General features: G+C 44.3%; 1 protein-coding gene across 5 annotated transcripts in view; it reads left to right on the top strand.

The window, feature by feature from the left end:
* LOC117346450 overlaps positions 1–26686 on the top strand; it is a 133409-nt gene that overhangs the window by 45266 nt on the left and 61457 nt on the right. For all 5 annotated transcript variants that reach the window (XM_033916033.1, XM_033916043.1, XM_033916023.1 and 2 more), the window contains exons 6-7: positions 4827–5015; positions 26153–26376. In XM_033916033.1, the coding sequence (XP_033771924.1) occupies positions 4827–5015; positions 26153–26376 (413 nt within the window). The remainder of the gene's footprint in view (positions 1–4826; positions 5016–26152; positions 26377–26686) is intronic.

Below are 26686 nucleotides of genomic sequence, written 5' to 3'. Positions count from 1 at the left end.
CCATTGTTTCTGTCCAAGGCCCTGAGCTGTGGAACATGCTCCCACTCACCCTCAGACTTCAGACCTTACCTAAATTTAACTCAGAATTTGACTTACCTCTTCTCCGATGCCTACATTAGTTATCTTCAAGGGTGCTCCCTGACAGTCAGGAAGCAGAGTCTATCCCCATGTGTTATCCTTTACTCCTCTTTTCTATCCAAATTATTTATTTATTTAAAAACACTTTTATCCCACATAGCCAAACAATCTATGCGGGTTACAAAAGTACATATACAAGTCAATAAACAAACATAAAACAATTTCTTTTAAAAAAAACAAACACAAAAACTCTAAAATTGTATAAAAAAAAAAGCAAAAGCTAATGATTCAACAGCTCAATTGAATATAATATAGCATAACATAATAGCAAATATCTAGACCGCATAACCAATGCGGTTAACAAAAGATTATGTTATGAGAAAATACAGGAATAATGTGATATACAGAAATCTAATTAATCAAGAATTTGGAAAAAAAGAAAAAAGATGTGGATCTAATCAATAATGGACGGAGATCTTTGTCATAATAAGCTGCATGGTAAGAAAGACAATGCTCATGATGTTTCTTACTTTTACAACCCTTAGCTGAAGGGAACGTAAATAGGGCATCAGATTTTCTACTACTCTCATGCACCACGATAACAAATCTGTCGGCAAGATACAATGGGGCAACACCAAGAGCAACTTTATAGTATAAGCATCCCAACTTAAAAATCACCCAGGCCTCTACTGGAAGCCAATGCAGCTCATAATAATAGGGAGTAACGTGGTCTTATTTCCTCAGACCATAAATCATTCTTACTGCTGTATTCTGAACCAGGGTCAATCTATTCAAATTTTTCTTAGTACTTGTCAAATATACAATATTACAATAGTCCAGTATACTCAGAAGTAGTGTCTGAACTAGAATTGTAAAAGCAGCGGCATTAAAGTAGGATTTGATGGTATGTAATTTCGATAAGGTATAGTAACCCTTTTGAACCACTGCATCTATCTGATTTTTCATGGTCAAGCACTGATCAAGAACAACTCCTAAGATTTTAATTGTAGGACTTAATGTATGATATTGAATTGATCTTTTTTTTTTTTTTTAATATTCTTTATTCATTTTCAAAATTACATTAAGTGTAAAATATATTCATTCACAGTAACAATAAATAAATCACTTATAAACAATCATTGGTACATTATATAAATTTTTATCCCTTCCCCTTTCCCATCCCTCCCATCCATATCTTCCATTATTATATAATATATGTAATAATAAAAATACCCCCCTCCCTATATCCTGAACTGATAATTAAAAGGGAAATAATTTTACTTAATCCTTACAATATTTTGTTAATGGTTTCCACACATCCTGAAACTTCTTAAAGTATCCCCTTTGTAAAACAATAAATCTTTCCATTTTATAGATATGGCATAAAGAATTCCACCAAAAATTATAATTTAATCTCCTCCAATCCTTCCAATTATATGTAATTTGCTGAATGGCAACCCCAGTCATTATTAGTAGTAATTTATTGTTGTTAGCAGAAATCTGACTTTTTGCTCTCATTTCCATACCAAATATCACAGTATCATAAGATAATGCCACTGGGTTATCTAATAAATTATTAATTTGGTCCCAAATTGATTTCCAAAAATTCATAATATATGGGCAATGAAACAATAAATGATCTAAAGTTCCTACTTCTAGATGACAATGCCAGCATCTATTAGACAAAGAACTATCTAATTTTTGCAACCTAACAGGGGTCCATAACACTCTATGTAACAGAAAAAAACAAGTTTGTCTCATAGATGCAGACACCGTACATTTCATCCTTCAAGACCAAATTCGTGGCCATTGAGATGCAGTAATTTCATGCTTAATCTCAATGCTCCAAATATCTCTTAAACCAGTTTTTAATTTCTTTTTAGTAAATCCACTTAATATTTTATACCACTGGGCGGCCTGGTGACCCAAGAAGTCTGTCTGAAAACAAAGAAACTCCATACTATAATGATTATTAAGGTTTTTCCAATCAGGGAACCCCGCCTGAATGGCATGCTTCAGTTGCAACCATCTAAAATTTTCTGATTTATTAAGTCCAAACTTATGCTGCAACTGTGAAAATTCAAGCATAGTACCATTAGAAATAACATCATCCAATATACGTATTCCTGCTATCATCCAATGCTTCCAGACTAGCCTTTCTCCGCCAATTTGAATCTTGGAGTTTAACCATATAGATTGACTTGTAGATTTGTAAATTGGAATAGTTGTTAAATTGCTTACATACCGTAAAGTTTTCCATATATCGGCTAGTATTCTGTTGTCCTTACTGTAGCTAGGCATTTTGATACTGAGCACATGGCACAGACGCAATGGAGACATGAGTTGCCATTCTATCCATAACCAGTCTGGGAGTTTTCCTATGAGTTCTGGGAGGATCCAATACATACCATGATGCAAAATATAGGCTTGATGATACCTATAAAAATTTGGAAAATTTACCCCTCCCTCTGAAATTGATCTTTGTAAGGATACCAAAGCCACTCTAGGAGTTTTACCCAGCCAAATAAATTTTAACAGAATGCTATTTAATTTTTTATAAAAGGACCCTTGAAAATATACCGGTAACATACCCATCTGGTAACAAACCACAGGCAAGATCATCATCTTAATAGTTTGGACTCTCCCCCACCAAGAAAGGTGTAAAGGATTCCATTGCTCACACATTTCCATAACCTTCTGCAAGATCTGTTGTGATGACACAAGGAAGAATTTTGATTTTTCCTGATTTAATTTCAACTTGAATTCCTGCATCCAGGATTCCATCATATTTAGCACAGACTCAATAAGTTGAGTACTGTTGGATAGCATTTTATAACATGGGATGACTATTGTAATATCGTCACCATAGCTGAACAACCTCAAGCCCTGCGGGACTCCACACGGGTTTTTCCAAATAGCTGAGAGTGTATCCTTAAATTTAGAGTCTGATAGAGTCTTGAACAGATCTCTGTTTCCAAAAACGTTCAGAAAAAAAAATAAGCCTTCAGCGACTTGCAAAAGGATAATAGAACCGGAATCTGACGAATATTAATAGGTAAAGCATTCCACATACACGGTCCAGCAACACTAAAAATTATCGAATGTATTTTGGTTTTGGCGAAAGAATTCAATGAATGAGTTCACAACAAATATTGCGACGCCAGCCTAAGCGATTGAAAGGGCATATATGTAGACACCAAAACGCTGAATAGCACCAAGATCTTGAACTGAATTCTCCAAAATACTGGAAGCCAGTGTAACTTGGCCAATAATGGAGTTACATGCTCATAATGGGAAATGCCACCAATTACTCTCGCTGCTGCATTTTGTGCAACTTGCAATGTCCTTAAGGTTTTCTTTGGAAGTCCACAAAAGAGAGCATTGCAATAGTCCAGGTGCGGCAGTACAAAGCACTGCGTGACTTGTTGAAAATTTTCCAGAGAAAGCAACTTAAGCAACCCCTTCTTTTCTTTCTGTCCTGTCTCATTTTCACTCACCCCAACCTAAATATTTAGACTGTAAGCCACTTAGACAGCTATGCTTGATAATCAGGATAGTAAATCCCACAATAAACTTGGAAACCTCACCATTCCTTTTTCTCCTATCTTCTTTTCCGCCTGTCAATATTAAATATTTTCTTCCTTCCATTCAACCATCTCTATTCTGTCTGAGTGTATCTCATCTTTGTCACTCATCAGAGACAAGAAAATTTCGTTTAAGGAATGGAAAAGGACAAAAACGGACGAAAACTGGAAAAAGCACAAAAAACATCAAAGCAAGGGCCATAAGGCGGTGAGAGGGGCCAAAATAGACTATGAGGAAAAAATAGTCAAGGAGGCAAAAAATTTTAAGCCGTACTTTCGATATTTTAAGGGGAAACGACCTGCGAAGGAAGCGGTGGGGCCGTTAGATGACCATGGAATAAAGGGAATACTAAAGGAGGACAAAGCCATCGCCAACAAACTGAACACATTTTTTGCATCTGTATTTACCAAAGAGGACATATCCAATATACCCTGTCAGTTTCCCATCTTCATTTCCTGTGTATAGCCTGTTGGCTTCCTGTATATTGGATATGGCCTCTTTGGTAAATACAGACGCAAAAACTGTGTTCAATTTGTCGGCGATGGCTTTGTCCTCCTTTAGTATTCCCTTTATTCCATGGTCATCTAATGGCCCCACTGCTTCCTTCGTAGATCGTTTCCCCTTAATATATCAAAAGAATGGCTTTAAAGTACTTAGCTTGCTAAATCCAAATATTCAGCATGGGATAACCAGTCATCTCCTCTGAATATTTGTAGTTATCAGCTAAAATTTAGCTGGCTATATCCCATGATAGCCACCGATGTTCAGAACTGACCGGTCAAATTGGGCTGCTCAAAAAGCAGCCCTATCTTTGGCCACTATAACTTAACCAGCCAGGGCTGAAAAATGACTTAGCTGATTAAGTTTGAGCCTGCCAAAAAAAAAAAAAAAAGAATATTCAATGACGGTCACTGGAAACAGCCCAGCATTGAATATCTGCAGTTGGCACTGACCGTGGGAGTTAGCTGACCTGCCTCCTACAGTCTGAATATCGGCCTGACAATGCCCAAATATGCTGCAGGTAGCAAGATGCAGTCGTGATGTGGAGAAAAAGGGGCATACACAAGCTATGAATTCTGGAGGGTGCTGAAGTAGTATACCCTCTTATACTGCCATCACCCAGCAAAATATTCTGCATTATTTTTTTCTAATTCATTATACAGGTGAAGAATGTACTTCAGCACCATATCCAGCAGTTGTCTGTCAACCTAAATAGTACCCAACAAGAGAAAGAAACTTTGGAACGCCATTTGACCTCATTGCATTCTGAGCTCTTTCAAGCTAAAATCACAACCAAGAAGCTGGAGAAAGACATTCTGGGACTACAGTCAGAGCTCTCAGCAAGCAGAAATGTGAGTATCAATATATATATCTATACCAGTAAAAGGCAAAGAACAACTGTTCCATTATTAATTGCTTGCGCTCCCTGTAGCCATGGCTAAATTGAGCCAGTACCTGGCAAAAAAAAATCTGAATAAAAAATCAAGACAGAGGACTGGACCTTAATACAGAGAAAACAGAATTCTGTGGTTTAAAAACCAGCATCCTTACGCCTCCATGTACATACTCTCTTGGATGGGACTACTCCCCTTCTTAGTTCACATTTAGAAGTCTGGGAATAATCAACAAATCAACAAGTAGCAAAACACCTGGACTGGATGATATACACTAGAGAATGACACGGGGAAAAATTCTGTCCCCGTCCCCGGACCACCATCCTCTGCACCGCCCTGTCCCCGCTGGTCCTTTCACCGCCCCGTCCCTGTCTCTGCCGTCCCCTTCACCACTCCGTCACCGTCCTCGCTGTCTCTTTCACCGCCCCGTCACCGTCCCCGTCTTCAGTGTCTTCTCCTCTCCATCCCCCCATCCCCAGCACCCTTCATGCGGTCCAGCAGCTCCCTCCCGCCGGCCAGCTGTGCAATTCCCTCCCTCCCTCATTTTCCCTTACCTTTTCTTCTTGAAACTGGCGATTTCTATAAGGCTACGAGCTGTATTACAGCCGGAGCCTTGAAGTCGCGATGGGTTGCCTGCTAGAAAAGTCTCCTCCGATGCAACCAGAAACAGGAAGTTGCATCAGAGGAGACTTTTTCCAGCAGGCAACAAGGCTGTGCCACTGCCACGCACTATGTGAACACTCTTGGAGCCGTTGAGAGTCCAAGGGGTAGGACCTTGTACTGGAGGTGTCTGTCTTGGCTTTAGAATTGACGATGCCTCCTGTGGGCTGAGTGCATGGGCACGTATGCATCATGTAAATCCAGGGATACTAGCCAATACTCGGGCTGTAACAAGGCCAAGACTGTACCCAGAGAGTGCATCTGGAATCGTTCCTTGTGTATGCACCTGTTGAGCTTGCAGAGACCCAGGATCGACCGTTGTCCTTGTCCATGGACGCGGGGGTTCCTGGAGTAAAAACCCCTTGGTGATCTCCTCTGTTCGGCACCGCCTCTATTGATTCTGCCGAAGCAGGTCCTCTCCTTGCTGCAGGAAAATTGGGTCGTCAGATGGAGGGTGCCCCGCCCACTCTGGGGGCAGGAGTGGAGACGAATTCGGAATCCCTGCTTGATGATGCTGAGAGCCCACTGGTCGATGGTGATCCTGGGCCAAACCTTTGCAGACAATCCGATCCTGCTGGCCGGAGGGTGGTCAAGGTTCTGTTTTTGTTTTGGGGAGAGGGCTGCCCTTGGATGCCCCTGCCCCTCGGGCGGTGCTTGTTTGTGTAGCAGTTATGTTACTGTTGTGAGCGCTGGGACACAAACTGCTGCCAGTGTGGACTGGCTCGGTGGTGAGCTGGAGTCCCTGTTTTATTTTATTTATTTATTTTCTCTCAATGGCCTCCTGATAAAGCCGCATCTGGAACTGGAGTGCAGCAATTCGTGCGCTCAGCATTGCGCCCTCGAAGGTCTTTTTCCCCGTGGAATCCAGGGTTTTTCAGGTCCTTCCCTGACGAGGTGTTGGAGGGGGGGTCGTGCTGCCCTGTTTCTCTTAAGCGCCAAGGCTACCGCAGTGTTCATGTATGGCTGCTGCGGGTTGTTGAATCCCCGGGCCGGAAAGATCTGGTACTTCAGTCCCAGTTTCCTTGATGTTGGTTGCCTTGAAGAGGTAGTCTGCCAAATCTTGTCTCTGCAGTCCAGGAGGTTCTTGTGGACTGGGATCGCCACCGCCTGCCTGACATAGTTCAGGCATTGTAGTAATCTGTGTTGGGTACTGGTGGTCCACCCATGTGGATCTTGAGAAAGGCTGTGAGTTTCTGGAGGAACTTGGGGTAAGTCCTCGTTTGTAGGTTTTTTGTTTTGTTTTGTTTTATTTATTTATTTATTTTTGTGGGTGGTGACTCGGGGCGTGGCTGGAGGCTGGTATGCTGCTTGTTCCTCCGTTGCTTGGGTGCATGCCATGCCGCTGGAACGCACCATGTTGTTGTGCGTGGCTCCCTCTAAAGGGGGGCATTGGGAGGAGTGTTGCCCGCTGAGAGAGGAGTTGGGTCAGCAGGAGGATTAACTGTTGCTGCTGGTCCCACCCCTGGTGGTTCGCAGGTTCATGTGCTGCTCCACTTGACTGGTTGGGTAGCTCCATGTACCCCGCCGACATTCCCTGTCCTTCTTGAGAGGGGGGGGTGAGCCTGCAGAGAGGGGGCAGGATGCACCCCTTCATCTGTGCCAGTGCTCCTGGCTGCGTTTCCCACTGTGCCTGGAGGCAGAGAAAGAGGAGTGATGATGCCTCCTGTGTGGGCTTCTCCTGCTGTACTGCCTATTGTATATTAAATTGTACAGCGCTGCATATGCCTTTCAGTGCTATAGAAATCATAAATAGTAGCAGAGTCCCTCATGCTGGCTGGAAAAGCACTCTCTGCCTAGGTATCTGAAGTGCAGTTTCAAACCCCCACCTTTGGAGAGGCGTGGTCTGACATGCCGCATCACTGATGACATCAGCACCATCCTTTGTGAAGAGTTCCCCGGGACTGCCCCTGTTGGCAGGGAGGAAGGAAAAACCTGTGTTGCAATTGGTTGCCAGCAGTTTCCATCATGGCTGGTTGCTGAGACCCTGCCCAGTCTGAGCTCGGAAAGGCTAATGTGAAAGGTAGACTCCTCGTTCCTGACATGAGGGGGGGGGGGGGAGGGTGGAAGAGGTCTGCACTGCAGACTCTGCAGGACCCCAAGAGGGAAAAAGCATCGAGTTTATTTATTTATTTATTTTTTTTTCAGAATGTGGGGAGATTGCTGTACAAGCTGAACTCTGGAGCAGCATGTCTCCTGCCAGTGGGAGAGGTCTGCAGGTCCCCCCAAGGGAAAGAAGCATGGGAGTTTCTTTCTCCTTAAGTTCAGATTGGGAGGAGGGTGGGGCAGAGCCCTCGGTGTTGCAAAAGATTATCAGAAGTTTTCCCAAAAACAAGCAGATAGACTTACCTTTGGGGCTGGAGGGGGAAACCCCAGTCGGCTGCCTGCAGCGGCTGGCTGTACGCAGCAGCATGCAGGGACTCCGGGGGAGATCTCTCAGTCTGGAGGACGAAAACCCCGATCTGCTGACTGCAGAGGCTGGCTGTATGCGGAAGCATGCAGGGACTCTGGGGGAGATCTCTCAGTCTGGAGGGCGAAAAACCCCGATCTGCTGTCTGCAGAGGCTGGCTTTATGCGGCAGCATATAGAGACTCCAGAAGAGATCTCTTGGTCTGGCGAGACCCCTATCGGCTGCCTGCAGAGGCTGGCTGTACACGGCAGCATGCAGGGACTCCGGGAGAGATTTCTCTGCCGGGCCGAGGGCAGGCAGGGGAATTAGCTGAGCCAGGGCATCCTGGAGGCTCCTTGCCGCTGTAGCTTGTGGATCCCCCGCTGTTGTATGCCGATGAGGAAGGCTGCTGGAGGAAGATTCTCGGGCCTCACTTCTCTTCATGAAGTCTCTCAGTGCCCTCTTCCTTAGCTTGTGTGCACGTGGAGACATGTGCACACAATGCAAGCAACATGGAATCTTCGTGCCCCGGAGCCAATCAGTGGGTGCACAATTCATGAGGATCCAGTGCATTCATCCTTCTCCTGCATCCCAGTCATTTCTTTAGATGATTCAGGCATCTTCAAGGTGATGAGTAGAAAAGTTGTAATGGAGAGCTGTAGAAAATCCGACCGATGGGAACGGGCGGAAATTAAAGACTTCAAGGCTCCGGCTGTAATACAGCTCGTAGCCTTATAGAAATCGCCAGATTCAAGAAGAAAAGGTAAGAGAAAAGGAGGGAGGGAGATGCATGGACAGCTGGCGGGAGAGAGTGGGCTGCCGGATCGAACGCTCGTTCACCGTGCATTCACTACTTGTTCACCGCCCTGTGCTACCATTCACTGCTCCACGGGGCGGTGAATGGCGTTGTCCCCGAACTCGCGGTGACCTTTTTTTTTGGTCACCGTTTTGGCAGGTTACCCGTGGCTAGCCGCGGGTGACAACCACCGTGTCATTCTCTAATATACACCTCAGAGTATTGGAAGAACTCAAAAGTGAAATTGCAAACCTATTATTTTAATAATTTATAACCTGTTATTAAAATTGTCTGTGGTATCTTAAGAGTGGAGAAAACTCCAAATATAAACCCTCAGATATCAGCAACTGTGTTTATAGCAACTTCATCTGTAATAGTCCAACTAGATTTTTGTAATTTATTATAAGTCAGATTACTACAACGTAAACTTCAGAATCCTCAGATGATACAAAATTGTGTAGCTCACTTGAAAGCAGGTATTAAATTGGCAGTCTAGTTGCCATCCCCTGATCGCCTTACCATGCCCCTTCCCAAATCTTGAACTCCCAATCAGTCTTTTTTTTTTTTTTGACATATTTTATTGAGACACTATAAAGAAACACAAACATGTGTCAACACTTTTAAAGTACAGTAACAGAAAAATACAATAAATTCAACAAAACAAACCAGTTAATATTTTTTCATCCCCCACCCCTACCACCCCAACTCCTTCCCTCGTCTAGAGGCCGAGTGTATTCTCGCTTGCTATGATAGAAATACTAGATGGTAGGTGAATGTTACAAATTAAGTAATCCGCTTTGGGCAGTCGGTATCAGTGAGTTCCAAAATGGCTCCCAAGTAGACTGTAACTGTCTGCCACCAGGAGTGTTTAAGTTGGGTATTCTCTGCCTTTCCATCTGTAAATGTTGTATAAGAAGCACCCTCCATTGTGCCAAAGTAGCAGTCTCTGGGATTAGCCATTGCGGTAGTATAGCTTTAATGCCCAGGAGAAGAGCTGTTATAAGGAAGGCTCACAGGCCCTTAGGTACCAGTTTGACCATCGGACATTGGGAAAAAAATTATCCGAGGGGTTAAGATACAATGCACCTGCCAAAGGATTGTAACATCTTTTTCCAAAAACATTGGACAACTGGGCAGAGGTAAAACGTATGACCCAGGGTGGCGTTGAAGTTGCCACATTTCAGACACTTGGAATCAATATGAAGGATCATGCGTTGGACACGACTTGGGTGTGATTGTATGTGATGATCTTAAGGTGGCTAAACAGGTTGAAAAGGTGACAGTGAAAGCTAGAAGGATGCTAGGTTGCATAGGGAGAGGTATTGCTAGTAGGAAAAAGGAGATATTGATACCCCTGTATAAGACTTTGGTGAGACTTCATTTAGAATATTGTGTACAATTCTGGAGGCTGCACCTTCAAAAAGATATAAAAAGGATGGAGTCGGTCCAGAGGAAGGCTACTAAAATGGTATGTGGTCTTCATCATAAGGTGTATGGGGACAGACTTAAAGATCTCAATCTGTATACTTTGGAGGAAAGGCGGAAGAGGGGAGATATGATAGAGACATTTAAATGTAAATGTGCATGAGTCGAGTATCTTTCAATTGAAAGGAAACTTTGCAATGATAGGGCATAGGATGAAGTTAAGAGGTGATAGGCTCCAGCGTAATCTAAGGAAATACTTTTTTACAGAAAGGGTAGTAGATGCATGGAATAGTCTCCCAGAAGAGGTGGTAGAGATAGATACTTTGTCTGAATTCAAAGGGCCAGGGATAGGCATGTGGGATCTCTTGGAGAGAGAAAGAGATAATGGTTACTGTGGATGGGAAGAGTACATGGGCCATTTGCCATCATGTTTCTATATAATATTGTATAATCAGCTTTTAAGCGATTTCCTAAAGTGGTACCGAGAGATGTAGGTACGACATCATTCGAAAGTATCGTTTAAGTTTATCAACCGAGCAGGCCACACCCAAGTCTACCTACCACTGTGTACTGAGGCACGAGTAGTCATAATCTGACAGCAGTTCCAATAGACTTTTATGGTGGAACCTTAAATGAATAGCGTTTGTCCATCTAAGCAAAGAGCCTTCCTTAATTGTTCATAAGACTCTAGTGTCAAAGATGCAGAAGGCAATGAATGGATGTAATAGCGCAATTGCCAATAGGCATAAGAATCCTGAGTGAGTATCAAGAACTCCGTTTGCAAAGACAAAAAGGGTTGTACTACCCCTTCATCAATAAGAATCTGATGGAGATAACAGATACTCCTGGTCTGCCAATGTTGGAATACTCTAGAGGTCCATCCTGGTTCTAGTCGTGGTAACCTCGTATAGGAAGTAAAGGTAAACAATCAGATTGAGCTTTTAAGTGTGAACATAGCTGCCTCCAAGCCATTCTCATGGCGGAGTAGATCAGATAGGCCTGGATAAGAGAACAAAAGTGTTTCTGAGGCGCATGAAATATGGCACTAAAGTGAAAAGGATATAGTAAAGCTGTCTCCGTCGAAGTGAAAGAAAAAGTAGTAAGATCTCTAAACCAGTCATTATGACGAAGTTCGCACGCCACTACAAATAATTGGATATTAAAGAGACCCAGCCCTCCCCATTAGAATTTAAAGTAGATGCCCCATCCCACTAGATACCAGGGAAGTCCACCGGGTAAATCATGGGGATGAAGGGGAGGTTCTAGGGAGGTTTGAGGGAGGACAGGGAGTGGTGGTCCTTGAGATTATGGAGAAGCTTCTGCTTTAAAGACAGATGAGGGTGGGGTGGGGGCTGGGGGATCACGTGATGCTGAGCTAGCAAGCAGACGTGTGTGCCTCGAGCTCCTGAACTCCTCTCTCATATCAGCAAATTTAACCCTCAATCTATGCCATAATTTTTCTGAGAGTGCCCTACCTGCCAAGATTAGTTCCTTGAGCTTCAAAATCCGGTGTTGGATCATCTGTTAGGGCAACAAAGCCCCCCCAAAAAGACAAAAAGAAAGGGAAACATGCAGAGCCTAAGATGACCAATGGGGATGGGCCAGCTAGCGCTACAGTAAGCTCTGCCTGGGTGCAAGAGATCGTTGCTGAAGTTAAAGGAGCTATTAAATCCTCTTTAGACCAATGCTTGCAAACAATTATGGATAAATTAGATGATGATGATGATGGGCGTTTGGAATCACTTACCGGTGAATTTTCTACCAACGAGTGTCGACACTGGAGGACAATGTTACACACATGAATACCATGGAAATGATGCTCCAGAATAAAGTTAAAGCTCTAGAAGATAAACTCGATGATTTTGAAAACAGATTGCGTCAGAGAAACCTCCGTCTGGTTGGACCACCTGAAAGTATAGCAAATATGGAGCTATACAGTTTCCTGGAACGATGGCTGGTGGAGACTCTAGCCTTGCAGTCGTCCGCAGAACCACTGCTCATAGAACGGGTGCACAGATTAGGCCCAAAACGGGCACAGGCGGAGGGACCCCGCATTGTGATCTTCAGACTTTTTAAAATTACATACAAAAGATTGAAATTCTGTGTGCGATTAAAGGATCCACTGGTGTATGACAACAAGCAGGTACTTTGTTTCCAGGATTATTTAGCTAGGGTGTCCATGCAATGCAGAACTTATGCTCCATTATGTGCTGATTTACATCGCAAGAATATTCAGTTTGCATTGCTCTTTCCTGCCAAGTTTAAGATTTATTATGAAGGGAAACCTCATCTTTTGACAAGCTGGAAGATGCTACCCGTTTTGTGGCTCAGATGGCTATCCTATCTACTAGCTCAGAAGGCTATCCCATCTACCAGCTACTTCATGTGATCTTTTCTTTGGGTTTCTGTATGGAGAACTGTACAAGCCATCCCAATGCCCACATACAGCTGAGCCTCCTTAGCCTACCTTTGCTTATTATGGCGTTCTATGTTTGACACAGCCTAACTGCTAGATTGGATACCGGTGTCATTGACTTTGGGATGACTTTCTAAGAGCTTTTGGAGGGCTCTTTATTATGTGACCTATATAGATTGGTGGGGAGCCCTCGTGGATGAGCGAGCAGAGTAGGAGACAACCACAGTAGGGTTGGCACTTCTTGGCTGTTCTCTGGACCTCCTGCACGCCAGCTTTTGGATATGATTTATAACCTTTCTCCACTTGGTGACCCTCTGATCCCTGGACATGAAGCTGTAGTTTCTTTGACCAGTACCAGCTCTAACCTTTTGTTTTTCAGCAGATATGCCATGGACTTGATCATTCGACTAACTACTGATGGATAAGAAGCACGAGAGACTTTTGTTAGTTTGCCAGATGATTGAGTGCTGTCTGGAGTGCATTTGTGCTGTATGAGAGGGGGCTGAAGGTTCTTTAGCTGGAGGGTATAAGGGGAGGATGATGGAGGATGTGTAGTGATGTGAGCTCGGTATGGATGATAGTAAGTGTGGTCACCATGTGATTGAATTTAAAAGATGGAACTGTGATATAACGGTCTGGGTCTAAAGGTTAAATGTATTTGCCACAAGAAGGTTAAGGATGATTTATGTACACTGCATGTGGCTCCTTTGCCGGATGGGACACTGATGTTCTATGTCTGGGATGTTGGGGTTTGGTTTACAGTTGATTATGGATCCTTAAAGTTTCACTGTTCACTATTTGTTATTGGAGTTAGAGAGGGGGGTACAAAGGTAGCTCTAGGCTGCCCTCTGTTGTCCTAAGGGACATGTTGTTTTGTGGTTGAATGGGGGGGGGGGAGCTATTTTGGGGGTATGGGTGGTTTGGGAGGGATTTTTCACAGTGTTCTTTTTCTAATTGTGCATCAATGTTCCCTTTCTTTTTCTTTTTCTGTATTCTTTTTCCTTTCTCTTACCCTCTATTTTGTTGTTGGGTTTTTTATGGGGGGGGAGGGGAAGAAGGCGCTGACCCCAGGGTCTACAGAGGCTATGAGAAGTCTTGTATCCTTATCTTGTGCATATTTGGACAATTCTCACTGGGATGGGACTGTGGGTTGGGACGGTCCCCCTTACTAACTAATACTATATGACTAACTTTATACTCTAGAGCAGTGGTTCCCAAACCTGTCCTGGGGGGCCCCCAGCCAGTCAGGTTTTCAAGATTTAACTAATGAATATGCATGAGAGAGATTTGCATATAATGGAAGTGACAGGTATGCAAATCTCTCTCATGCATATTCATTAGGGATATCTTGAAAACCTGACTAGCTGGGGGTCCCCCAGGACAGGTTTGGGAACCACTGCTCTAGAGGGAGACTAATGGTTAAATTGATTTCATGGAATGTTAATGGGGTGACCTCAACAGTTAAATGATAAAAAAATGTTGCAAACCTTGAACTGTCAAAAGGCAGATCTAGTCTTTTTGCAAGAAACACACCTGACCTCTGTTGAGCATGAGAAATTTATGTTTAAATTTGTTTTATTATTATTATCGAGAAACAGCAAACATAAGATACAAGTCAAACATAGTGCGATACACAAGAAACATGTCCTCCCCTTCCATTCCCTCCCCCCCTTCCCCCCCGAAAAGGGAACAGCCACTGTCATACATGCCTGAATATATTCACTCCAATAATCGAGCTTTCGCTACGGGAGACAAAGTAGAACAAAAAGGTCTCCAACAACGAAGAAATAGAACCCCTTTTTTAGAATGTATGTCAAGAATATCCTGTCTTTCAAAACCAGCCCAATAAATCATCTGAGTCCGCCAATGTGAGACGGTAGGCGTTTGTGGGGACAACCAGCATTGTAAAATAGTCTTTATGCCCACCAGGATAGCCCTTTGGACAAATGCATTCACTCCTGGCTTAACTGGGTCCAGTGAGAATTTCAATGTAAAGAAAAAAGTCGACGTCTGTGTCCAGGAGCAGTTCCATAGGGACTGTATTATGAGCCCTATGCGCTGCCAGTAGGCTTGAATACCGGGGCATAGCCAAAACATGTGTCCAAGAGTAGCTCTGGCAGCCGCGCATCTGGGGCATCCTGCTGAAGTACTGATGTGGGCTTGGTATGCTCTTGTGGGAGCCATGTAGGCGCGAACCAAAAATTTATAGTATCGTTCCTTTTCAATTGCTGCTACCAGGATATTTGATCTCAATTTAAAGCTCCTCTTTAACATGGACTCTGTGATTGTGGTTTGTAAGTCCAAGGACCAGGATTCAGCCAAGGTTCTATAGTCAAGGTCCCCAGCCAACCCTTGCAGATAACGATGGTAAACACTGAGTGGGGTGGGGTCTTGTGTTGTTAGACTGAGGGCTTCAGATAATGTATCTTGGACAGTGTCCGATAAAGCCTGTCTAGGTAAAGAGTTCACATAGTATAACAGTTGTCCGTAACTCAGCCAGTCATTAGCAGTTAAAATATGAGCATCTAACAATTTCTGAAATGAATAAAGGGTACCATCCGCGTTTAATACCTGAGACAGATAAAACACCCCCCCTTGGGCCCACCTAGAAGGGGCCCTTAGACCTAGTCCAGGAGCAAAAACAACATTGCCATGTATTGGTAAATAAGGTGTTACGTCCGGTCTAATGTGCAGTTGTTTGCACAGTTTCTTCCAAGTTTTCCTCAACGGAACCAGTAAAAAATCCCCATAATGCTGAGTACGCACAGGCAATGTGGAAGCATGTAGTAAATAGCTGCAATGAAAGGGTGTAAATGCAAGGCATTCAACCTCAGCCGCTGAAAAATGGGAGGTCCCACAGAGCCAATCATTTAGATGTCGAAGTTGGCATGCCATATTCATTCTCCCCAGATGTAATAGTCCAAGGCCTCCCTTGGTTACGGGTAAGAAAAGTGTACGGAGGGGTATACGCGAGCGCCTGCCACCCCACAGATACCCATTTAATGACTTGTGAAGAACACTTAGGTGTCGATGTTGTAACAACAAGGGTAATGTCTGTAATAAATACAACCATTGGGGGATAATCATCATGTTGTACAGGGCTATTCGTCCTAATAGAGATAAAGGGTAAGAGCGCCAGGCTCGAAGTCTCTGTCCCGTTTGTTGGAGCCGGGGGAGAACATTAAGCTTATATAATTGAGTTAAGTCTTGCGGGATCCAAATCCCCAGATAGCGTAAGGATTTCGAGGCCCATTCCAATTGAAAGGGCCCCTGCCAGGAAGTTCGAACCTCATCTTGCAAAGGCATAACTAAGGATTTCTGTTTGTTTAAGATTAGGCCAGAGAATAAATGGAACTCGTCCAATAATTTAAGGGCTCTAGTCAGGGATTGCTGGGGGCAAGCCAGGGTCAGCAAGATGTCATCAGCAAATGCTAATACCCGTAATTGGGATGTTCCCTCCATTAATCCGACTAAAATGTCATCTCTTTGAATTGTTCTGAGGAGAGGTTCCAGGTATAGTATGAATAGTAACGGCGACAATGGGCAACCCTGGCGTGCCCCCCTGCCCACCTCAAAGGGCGGTGTGAAGACTCCGTTTACCAATATGGATGCAGTGGGGGATGTGTATAATGCTCGCAATGCGGCTAGAAAATGCCCGCCTATACCTGCATATTCAAGAACTGAAAACAAGTAGGGCCACAGGACCTGATCGAATGCTTTGGCCGCATCCAGGCTCACCAAAATGCCCCCAACGCGCGATTCCTGCGCCCTAGCCATAGCCAAAAGAGTGCGTCGTACGTTGAGGACAGAGTGGCGACCCTGAACAAAGCCCACCTGTGCGGATGATATGATGTGAGATAAAAGCGGAGTCAATCGATTTGCCAACAAATGGGATAGAATTTTTATGTCCAAATTGAGCAGGGATATAGGTCTGTAGGAGTCAACCTCCTCCCTGGGTTTATTCGGTTTAGGGATCAGTGTAATAGTGGCTGAATTAGCGTAAGCCGGGAAAGCTCCAGTCTCCGTCACCTCCTCATAGTAAGACATCAATGACTCACAGAGCTGGGGTGACATCATCTTATAGAATTCCGCCGAAAACCCGTCAGGGCCCGGGGCTGTGCAGGAACGCAAGGTTTTAATGGCTTTTTGTATCTCTTGGCCTTGCAGTGGTCTGTTCAGAGTTTCTCGTTGGTGTTCAGTAAAACTAGGCAGGCCAGCATCAGTTAAATAATCTAGAACATCAGGGCCTGAGTATGGTCTGGGATTCGCGTAAAATGTCGATAAGTGCTGATAGAATGCGTCCGCAATGTCTTTTGGAGCGGTGTGATAGGTAGAGGGACCGTGCCTAATTTTTGGAATATATCTGGAGTCCTGCCAATTCTTAGTTAATGAGGCAAGCATCCGGCCCGGTTTATTTCCGTACCTATGAAATTTGTATTTGCGGTAAATAATAGAGCGTTTGGTACGGTCATGTATTAATGTATTAAGAGCTACTTGGGCTACATGAAGTTCTTCCCTCAAGGCAGTGGTTGGTGTACATATAAAATCTGCCTTCAAGGCCGAGCATTTTCTTTCTAAGCTTATAATACTAGCCGCTATACGTTTATTCCTTGCCGCAATATAGGCAATGATCTCCCCCCTGAGAACCGATTTAGCGGTTTCCCAAAACAGACACGGTTCTGTACGATGTTGTGCGTTATTCATCAAGAAATCTTCCCAACGTGCTCGGAGGTAGGCCCCAAAGTCAGGGTCATCATGGAGATAGGATGGGAATCTCCACCGGCGGGCTCCGAGAGGAGGCTGTCCCCAAACCAGGTCTATCCAAATGGGACAATGGTCTGACACTTCCATTGGGCCTATAGTAGTTTCAGAGACTCGAATAAACCAAGATTCCGAAACGAGCACATAGTCTATACGTGAAAATGATCCGTGTACACGGGATTGGTGTGTGTAATCTCGCTCTGTTGGGTGGAGAAGTCTCCATGGATCTACCAAACCCAATGATTGACAAAGAAAAGGGATACCTTTGTTTAAATTTGGCACCGTCGATGTTTGGGAACCGGAACGATCTAAGGAGGTGTCCAGCACTTGGTTAAGGTCTCCGGCTATTATCAAAGGCAGTGAGGTGTCTTGCAGGCCCAGTGATACTAATTTATCAAAAAATTCTTGGGAGTACGCGTTTGGCCCATATGCGATCAGCAGCCGGAAGTCTGTGCCCTGCATAGATATCTTCAAGAATAAATATCTACCCTCAGGATCCTCAGAAAGTAACGTTACAGAGCAGTGTAGTCCCTTGCGTATTAGCAGACATATCCCGGCTCTTTTCCCAGAAGATGAAGCCGAATAAACTGAACCCACCCAGCCTCTTTGTAATTTTTGGTGTTCTTCCTGGGTCAATTTAGTCTCCTGGAGGCATGCTAAGTCGGCCCTATGATGTTTTATCTGTCTCAAGAGCTTCGTACGCTTAATTGGTGATGAAATCCCCGACACATTCCATGACAGAATACGGAGAGAGTGATCACCCAGGGTCAAAGCACCAACAGCTTGATCTATCCAGCTGCAAGTAATCAACACCCAGGTGCCCAGCCTCACCCAGGTGAACAATAATGTCCCTGTAGCATCTAATAATCAGGCAGAAATGAATAAACAACATCCCCAATAACAGTTCAGTAGGCTGTTCCCCACACATCTTCTCCCCCCCCCCCCTTACCCCCAGAAATCCCAAAAACCATATCCCCGAAGGAATATGTGGTAGGTCCGAGAATGGCGCCTCACAAGACCCCACCCCTACCCCTGCAAACAGTAAATCAACAGTGCCCCCATCATGTCAAACTGTAAACAGTTCTGTAATATTCAACGTTACGATTGCAGGAACCACCGTCTGGTGTAGAAAGCGTTGCCTCTTCGTCCGTTCCTATGTCGGCTCTGATGTCGGTTGTACAGTCTTGTTTATATAGTCTGCGGCTGCCAAGGCCTCGGTGAACACGTGCCATGAGCCCTCATGGTTAATCTTCAAGACCGCTGGATAGATAAATTGAAAACGATACTTGTTTTCCTCCAGCTTAGAACACAGTGGGTAGAAGGCTTTTCTGCGTTCAGTGAGAGCTGCTGAATAATCCTGGCTTATTCGAATTGCAGAACCTCTAAACTTCACGGTGTCACGTTTAGCTCGGTACTGTCGCAGGATCTCCAGTTTGTGTCTGTAGTTGAGGATTTTCACGATCACCACCCTAGGCCTGGAATCCCTGGTCGGACGTGGGCCAAGGCGATGTGCCCGTTCTAGGCACAGTGGGCCCAGAGATTCAGTGTCTGGAAATTCTAGCTCCAGCCAACCCTCCAGCTCAGCAGTTAATTGGTTATCTGGTATAGTTTCAGGCACTCCCATAAAGCGCAGGTTCCCTCGGCGAGAACGGTTCTCTAGATCATCTATTTTAGCAGCTTGTAGATGAACCGTTTCTTGCAGGGCCGAGAGATCCAATTCATGTGAGTTTAGGGTGTCTTCTGCTGTTGATACACAGTGCTCCAATTCGGTCGTTCGGGCCGTCGTGTCTGACATAAGCTGCTCAAGTCTGGTCATCTGTGTGGTTAAGGCTTCCATCTGGGGGCCCAGTACCTGCGCCACCGCCGCCTTCAGTTCCAGCAGTGCCCCAGCCGAAAATTCTGTGACCGCCGTTCCGGATGCGGCCGCCATCTTGCCTGCCCCGGGGCTCGCACGCTCCTTGTCTTTGCGCGCTGGTTTCATGTGCGCCGCCTCCTGGGAACGTGTTAAATATCGTTCCATGCGATCCGGCTCCCGTTGCTAGGCAGTCTTCGTTCGTGTGCGGTCCGAATTCCGGCGGTAAGCGCGAGGGTAGAGACGGGGTCTCGGAGCTGAGCAGGAACACATCCTCACTCGCTCATGGCGTCAGGTGACCTTCATGAGAAATTTAAGCGTTGGTGGGTAGGTAAGGTGATAGGAGCAGAAACGGTACATCGGAAGGCTGGAGTATTGATTCTAATTCAGAAGACTCTGGCTGTGACAGTGAGAGACGTTTGAGCAGATCCCTCAGGTCGTTTTGTTTTGGCCCATGTGATTCTGAATTGACAAATCTCTTACTCTTCAACATTTATGTCTCGTATGCCTATGAGAAGTTCTTCTACATGGCTGTATTTCAAGCCTTGGATCACTTTTCTGGGATACCTCTAGTGATAGGCAGGGATTTCAATCTGATTCACGACCCAAGCATGGATAAGTCTAATCCCTGACCACAGGATCGTATAGATAGAACTAGAGACATTCCCTACCTTTGCTCTTCTCTTGATCTTTTAGATGTTTGGTGAAATTTGCACCCTGGGGAGAGGGATTACACCTATCTTTCCAGAGCCCATGGATCTCAATCTAGAATTGATTATTGGCTACTCTCTAAAAGCTTATTTTCTCAAACACAACTGGCAGGGATAGGTTCCTATTGTGTCTTGGATCATGCTCTCATCTATGAACCTTGGATGTGGGCATGGCAGGTGATGGACTGTGCAGCTGGAAAGCTCCGGGACCCAATGGGTTTCATTCTGAATTTTATAAATTATTACATGCTGAGATAACACCTGTTTTGGCCTCTTCTTTTAATGCCTACATTCATTGTGGGATGCTCATATAGTGGTATTATTGAAGCCGGGTCGAGATCCGAATCTGCCGGGTTCTTATCAACTGATCTCGCTTCTAAATACTGAGGCAGAGTTGTTTGCAAAAATTCTGGCTAATCGTATGGCATGTATACTTCCTGATCTCATAGTGGTTCTATAGATGGGATTTGTGAAGGACTGAAAAGTGGCCCATAACCTTTGCGCATCTTGGCCTCACTGTAGAATATTGCTAATCTCCACTTACCATCCCTCCTGGCCAGTTTTGATGCAGAAAAAGCGTTTAACCGGGTCTCTTGGACCTTTTTATTTGCAGTTTTATGGCATTATGCTTTTGGGGTGTTTTATTTGGCTGCCATCCAAGCACTTTCTTTTTCTCCTTTGGCATCTATCTGGGTAAATGGGATGCTCTCTCAGCCTTTCGAGATTAAGAAGGGTACTCAGCAGGATTGCCCCCATCACTCTTTTGTTAATTTTAACTCTAGATCCTTTGATACAGAATATTCTGCAGACTTCTGATATTAGTGGAGTATCCTTTGGCAGGCAGGAATTCAAAATTTCAGCCTTTGTAGATGACCTGGAAAAAGAAAAAGGAATTGTTAGAGAGGCAGGAGAAGGGAAAGAGTAGACACAGGCATGGATTGTGCAAGGGCATAGCCCAGTCCCTCCCAGCAGTGGTGTACCTTGACCCAGCCTTGGCATGGAGGAAACAGGGTGGGCTCCCGCAGTCCTGGCTGCATTCCTCTTTTCAATGGGGCAGTGGCAGCAGTTTCCACATGTTGCCTTGATGCTAACCCAGAAGCTTTCCCTCTTTCAAAACTTCCTATTTCTCTACTTGCTAGTGCTGCTTTGTAAAAGAGGGGGTTATTTTTTTGTCCAGGCATTTAATTGAAAAGAACTATGAACTTAAGTGATTGTTCCGTATCATTATTACAGCTTATGGGTGATGTAAACGATGTGGTATTTGTTCAATGTTCATTTGTTCAACTGATTATGAATGTTGCATTGTAAGTTGACTAGGTTGTAGGTGGATAAAGCACAGTTACTTACCGTAACAGGTGTTATCCAGGGACAGCAGGCAGATATTCTCACTGATTGGTGTCGGTACCGACAGAGCCTCGGTACAGACACTTCAAGAACTTGAAAAAGCTCTTGATGCCAGCACCGCGCATGCACGAATGCCTTCCCGTCCGACGTAGGTGCGCGGTCCCTCAGTTAAAATAAGCCAGCTAAGAATTCAAGCGGGGGAGGTGGGAAGGTTGTGAGAATATCTGCCTGCTCTCCCTGGATAACACCTGTTACGGTAAGTAACTGTGCTTTATCCCAGGACAAGCAGGCAGCATATTCTCACTGATGGGTGACCTCCAAGCTAACAGAGATGGGATGGTGGGAGAGTTGGCCAAAGAAATACAACTGGAAAACATAATGGCCGTCTGAAGAAAAAAACCAGACAATAGTGAGAAATGAAGGAATGAACTGAGGACCAGGTGGCAGCTGTACAGAATTCCTCAGTAATGTAACTATAAGGAAAACAACAAAAGCTGCCAGAACTAGAACTTAGGGTCTAGGACATGATATCCCCGTGCCAGGCCAGTCTGAGTAAAGAAGAACAAGAGGGAGGCAATCAGTCAAGTTAAAATCGTTCCCATGAATATAGGATATCCAAACTGAGTTGAATTAAAAGAAAAGGTTGGAATAAAATCACTGTGGCTCCGACCTGTGTAACAAGGAGGACAAAAAAATTGCTTATAGGACAAAACATATAAAGCCAGGATCCTCATAGGGAAAAATGAGATGCAGGAAACAACACAGACAGAAGAACTGGCTGAGCGAAATGAAAATAGTAGAAGGTACGGTGGACATGAACGCAGAATCACCTTGGCTTGATGAAAGACTGATAAGGATGAAGCTGCTAGCAGGGCATGAACACTCTCCGATCCTCCTGGAAGAGGTGAGAGACATAAGGAAAAACCATTTTCCAGGTAATAAACTCAAGAGAAGATGACGCCACTGATACAAATAGTAGCATTAACAACCAGGAAAGAACCACAGGAATAGTCCAGATGACAGAAGAAGGAATGAGGTGTGGTTACACACATGAAAAAACCCCTGTCATGAGCCTGGGAACCAGAGAAGAAATCAGAAAGAGGTTGCTCCTCGAAAGATCAAGGGAAAAAATGCAAAAGCATTAAAAAGAAGTCTGAGAGCTATAGACTCGAGACTAGAATCAAACAAAGAAAAAATACCACCGGTTAGGAAGGTAGAAACAGGCAGAGAAAAAGACACCAGGAAAGAAAACGAAACCACTTTTGATATCAACAACAGCGAGTGGCTGTTGTCCTGGCAGAAATCAACAAACGGGCTGAAAAAGATGTAAATGAAATGGACGCAGCCCCAAAGAAAAAAACCCAATGAAGATTGGAAGAAATCAAAGAGTCCTGAGTCGGAGTGAACCGAACAGGAAAATGAGAAGAAGAAAGGGCTCCCAAAATTTGAGTGGACGAAGAAGGGAGAACCCATGTTGACTGGGTCACCATGCATCATGGTGATAACAGCTCTCGTGAGCTTGATGAAAAAGCCCAACAGGAGAAGAAGCGAAGAGAATGCATATAAAAATATGCTCGCCCAATCCAGGAGAAAAAGAACCGTTGCCATACGAAGAAAAATCCTGGAGTAAAAGGATTAAAGAATCCTGCTGAAATTGGCTGCCAGAAAATTCAGCTCCCCATGAATAGCAGCAAGAGCAGATGGCCAATTGCCTCCAAGGTCACAAAAACAGGGCCTCCTGACAAAACAGGAGAGAGCCCTAGACTCCTTGCTCAATTACATGTAGTGTAAAACCCCTGAATTGACTGTGCAAGGAAGGAGGACTTGAGGACAGAGTAGATGATAAAAATCATGAGGTCCTAAAAATATCATTAGAAAAAATGGGAAAAATCCGATGCCTGGCAGTTGAAAGACCCTGAGGCTGTAGAATACCCATATGAACCCCCCAGGGAGAAATTAGATGCAGTAAGCATGAAGACCATGCAAGGAGTTAACAAATAGAAAAGGGAACCTCCGTAGAGACTAAAGGAGAGCAAAGATATACAAGTTTTGAGAGACAAGCCCTCACCTGGTACCACTGGAAACAAAAGACCACTGGAAACAAAAGACCACTGAAGAGTACAAGAATGTAGGCTGACCCATGGCATAACAGAGACAGGAGAATGCCTGTTGTTCAAAAGGAACAACATGTGGAAGATTGAAAACAATCTGAAAAAGAAACACTCTCAGGAGAGGAGTCAAGTAGTACCCCAAAGAAACACAGACGTGAATACGGGTACTGAAAAAACAACCGGGTAAAAAAAAAGATGTTTGAAAAATGGAAAACCAAGAAGGCCCTGTAATTGAATAGATGTGGCCAGCACAATCAGACACACCCTGAATAATCTGGGAGGAAAAACCCCCAAACAGGTAAAGAGTACGGTTGAAGAACAAAGCTTGAAAGCCGTATGAATTGGAACCTGTAGCGGCTGCCCAGAAAATCAGGAAGCAGAGCCATGAAGTCTGAAATCCAGAAAAAACACAGTCATCCAGTGGCCTTGACAATTAAGAGAAAGACCAGTAATCGAAGAGAACCCTTCAAGGAGAATTAGCAGGAGAAAACAGGAAGGACTGCCTAAGATCCTATGCAGACTCAAAAGAAAACAGAGTCTGAGAGCAGGAGTCTAGATGAAGAAAACTCGGAGAGCCTAGGCTCGTAGGAGTACAGGAAGACTGAGAAGATAGCCACCGTGACAGTGAAAACTGCTACACAGATGCAGCCAGAGAAAACTCACCAGGTCCATAATGTAGAAGAAACATGTTCCAGCACAGCCCCAGGAACACGTCTCCAATCAGACATATTCAATAACTTGACCTGTTGAGTAATGATAAAGACAGACACTCAGATGGAGACCAGATCCGTAAAGAACAGATCTGCAAAAAACAGGTACTCAAATGGAAAAGCGGCTACATGGAATGTGTACACCAATGAATGTCAAGGAAAACCATTAAGGCAGTAGGGGAATCTAGTAAGCCGGTTTGGCGAACCGGACCCCAGCCTTGTCCACTCTGCATAGAAAGACAGAGGACAACACACTAGTCATGAGGAGGAACTCTACCAGGAAGGAAACAAAGACACATGGGAACTACTTCATAGGACATGCCAAAAAGTCCCCACAGAGATCCAGGAAGGGAAGCAAACCACCCTGGAGGAGATAAGGACAAGGAAGGAAAAGAAATTCCATAGGGAAAGAAATGACTGTACAAAGTCAACTCCCAAAGGAATGCATTTACAGAAAATTCCCTAATGGTGCAATTATGAAGGCTCTGCGAATCCCACTCAAGGGAAAAAAGCACATGTGATGAAGAAGCACCCACCACTTCAGAGAGAGATGGGGCATAGTTCTAAAAGACACCCCAAGTCTCTCAATCAGTCAAAGCCAAGACTATCAAGGAGTCGAAGTCAAAGGCCAAATACAGCTTGATGACTGTAAAGCCTTCCCATACCAGAACAATACCGACACCAGAAACTGCAACGACAACTGGTGTCACGGGATAGGAGTCGTCAAAAGCAGAGAAGTGAAAAAGTCCCCAGAATCAAAAAACTCAACTGGGCAGCACTAGAAGAGACGATGTCAACAGGGCTGACAACCCAAACAACTGGAATCACAGTTGAACGTGTCAATGTCAACAAGAAAGTCTGACATCGACCTGGATGTCGATATGGACTGCGACATCGATCACACATGACAACAGTAATATTATGTCGAGAGAGAAGTCGACATCGAACAGGGAGGTCAACACCAATTAGAAACATCGACATCACCAACAGGAACAGTGGAAACATGCTGACGCCGACCAAAATCGTGGCATGAAAGAAAACACTGTTAAAAATGAAGAGCCGGTACCAACAGGAACAGTGAAAACATGACCGGTACCAATGGTGTCATTCAAGAGTAGAAAGAAAAAAGCACCAGCACTCAAGGGCCATGACCGGTATCATCGGTGCCGCTCCTGGAGGAGGAGAAAGAAAGAACACCGGTACCCTTGGTCCATGATCGGTACCATAGGTGTGGCTCCAGAAGAGAAGAAAAGAAAAGAACACCGGTACCCTTGGTCCATGATCGGTACCATAGGTGTGGCTCCAGAAGAGAAAGAAAGAAAAGAACACCGGTACCCTTGGTCCATGACCAGAACCATAGGTGTGGCTCCGGAATAGAAGAAAAGAAAGGAACACCAGTACCCTTAGCTGATGATCGGTACCATCGGTGTCACTCCATGCTTCGAAGATGAACATGCACATATCAAGACAGTCATCGACGTCGAAGCGGAGCCAGAGATAGGACTGAAAAAGGTCAACAGGATTAGACTCACTGCTACAATGACCTGAAGTCTAAAGGAGAAAACCAACCAATGACAGAAAAGAAGAAACTGACAAAAAGTCAGTAAAACCACGAAAGCGGGAAGGCAGTGAAATAAAAAATTTTCAACAGCCGTTGAAACGTGACTTCTTAGCTCCACAGAAACTAAGAAACTGAGGGACCGCGCACATACTTCGTGTGGGAAGGCACTCACGCATGCGCGATGTGGGCGTCAAGAGCTTTTTCAAGTTCTTGAAGTGTCCTTACTGGGGCTCCATCGGTGCCAGCACCCATCAGTGAGAATATGCTGCTTGCTTGTCCTGGGATAATACATATTTTAAATAAATAAATTTGGAGTTCTGTAATATTTAAACACTTTTGGCTAATTATTTTAACCATTAACAGATAAATGAAAACCTCTTACTGGAGGCAACCTCACTGAGGCGAGACATACAGTCACTGTCAGAATCCAAGAAAGTGCTGGAGACTGAGTGGAATCTTCTTGATGTAAGAATTAAAGATCTTGAAATAGAGAAGCAGCAGCTTGTTTCTCAAAATGACCTGTTGCTGAAATCCTTAAAAGCTTGGAGGAGAGGGAATACAGCTGAAGCCTCGGACCAATCAGAGAGGTACAGTACTGTAATACACAGAACAAGACTATAGATATGCTACCTGCTGTTCATTCATATCACTTAATTTATTTTTATTCATTCACAGTTTGCTGTACCACTTTAACTGGCTTGCAGGACTAAGAGGTTTATTGTTACCTTTAAAAAAAAAAAAATCAATTATACAGAAGAAAACTAGCATGCAAACTCACAGGAAGTAGAGAAAGTTTGGTATAAATCACTGTGCTATTAGTGACATAGCAGTTAGCTTAGCAGGGTCTAAAAAAAGTTTGGATAATTTCCTAAAAGAAAAATCCATAAGCCATTATTA

Source organism: Geotrypetes seraphini, chromosome 1 (genome assembly GCF_902459505.1).
Source record: "Geotrypetes seraphini chromosome 1, aGeoSer1.1, whole genome shotgun sequence".
NCBI lineage: Eukaryota > Metazoa > Chordata > Amphibia > Gymnophiona > Dermophiidae > Geotrypetes > Geotrypetes seraphini.
This window is presented reverse-complemented; position numbering and strand designations above follow the sequence as displayed.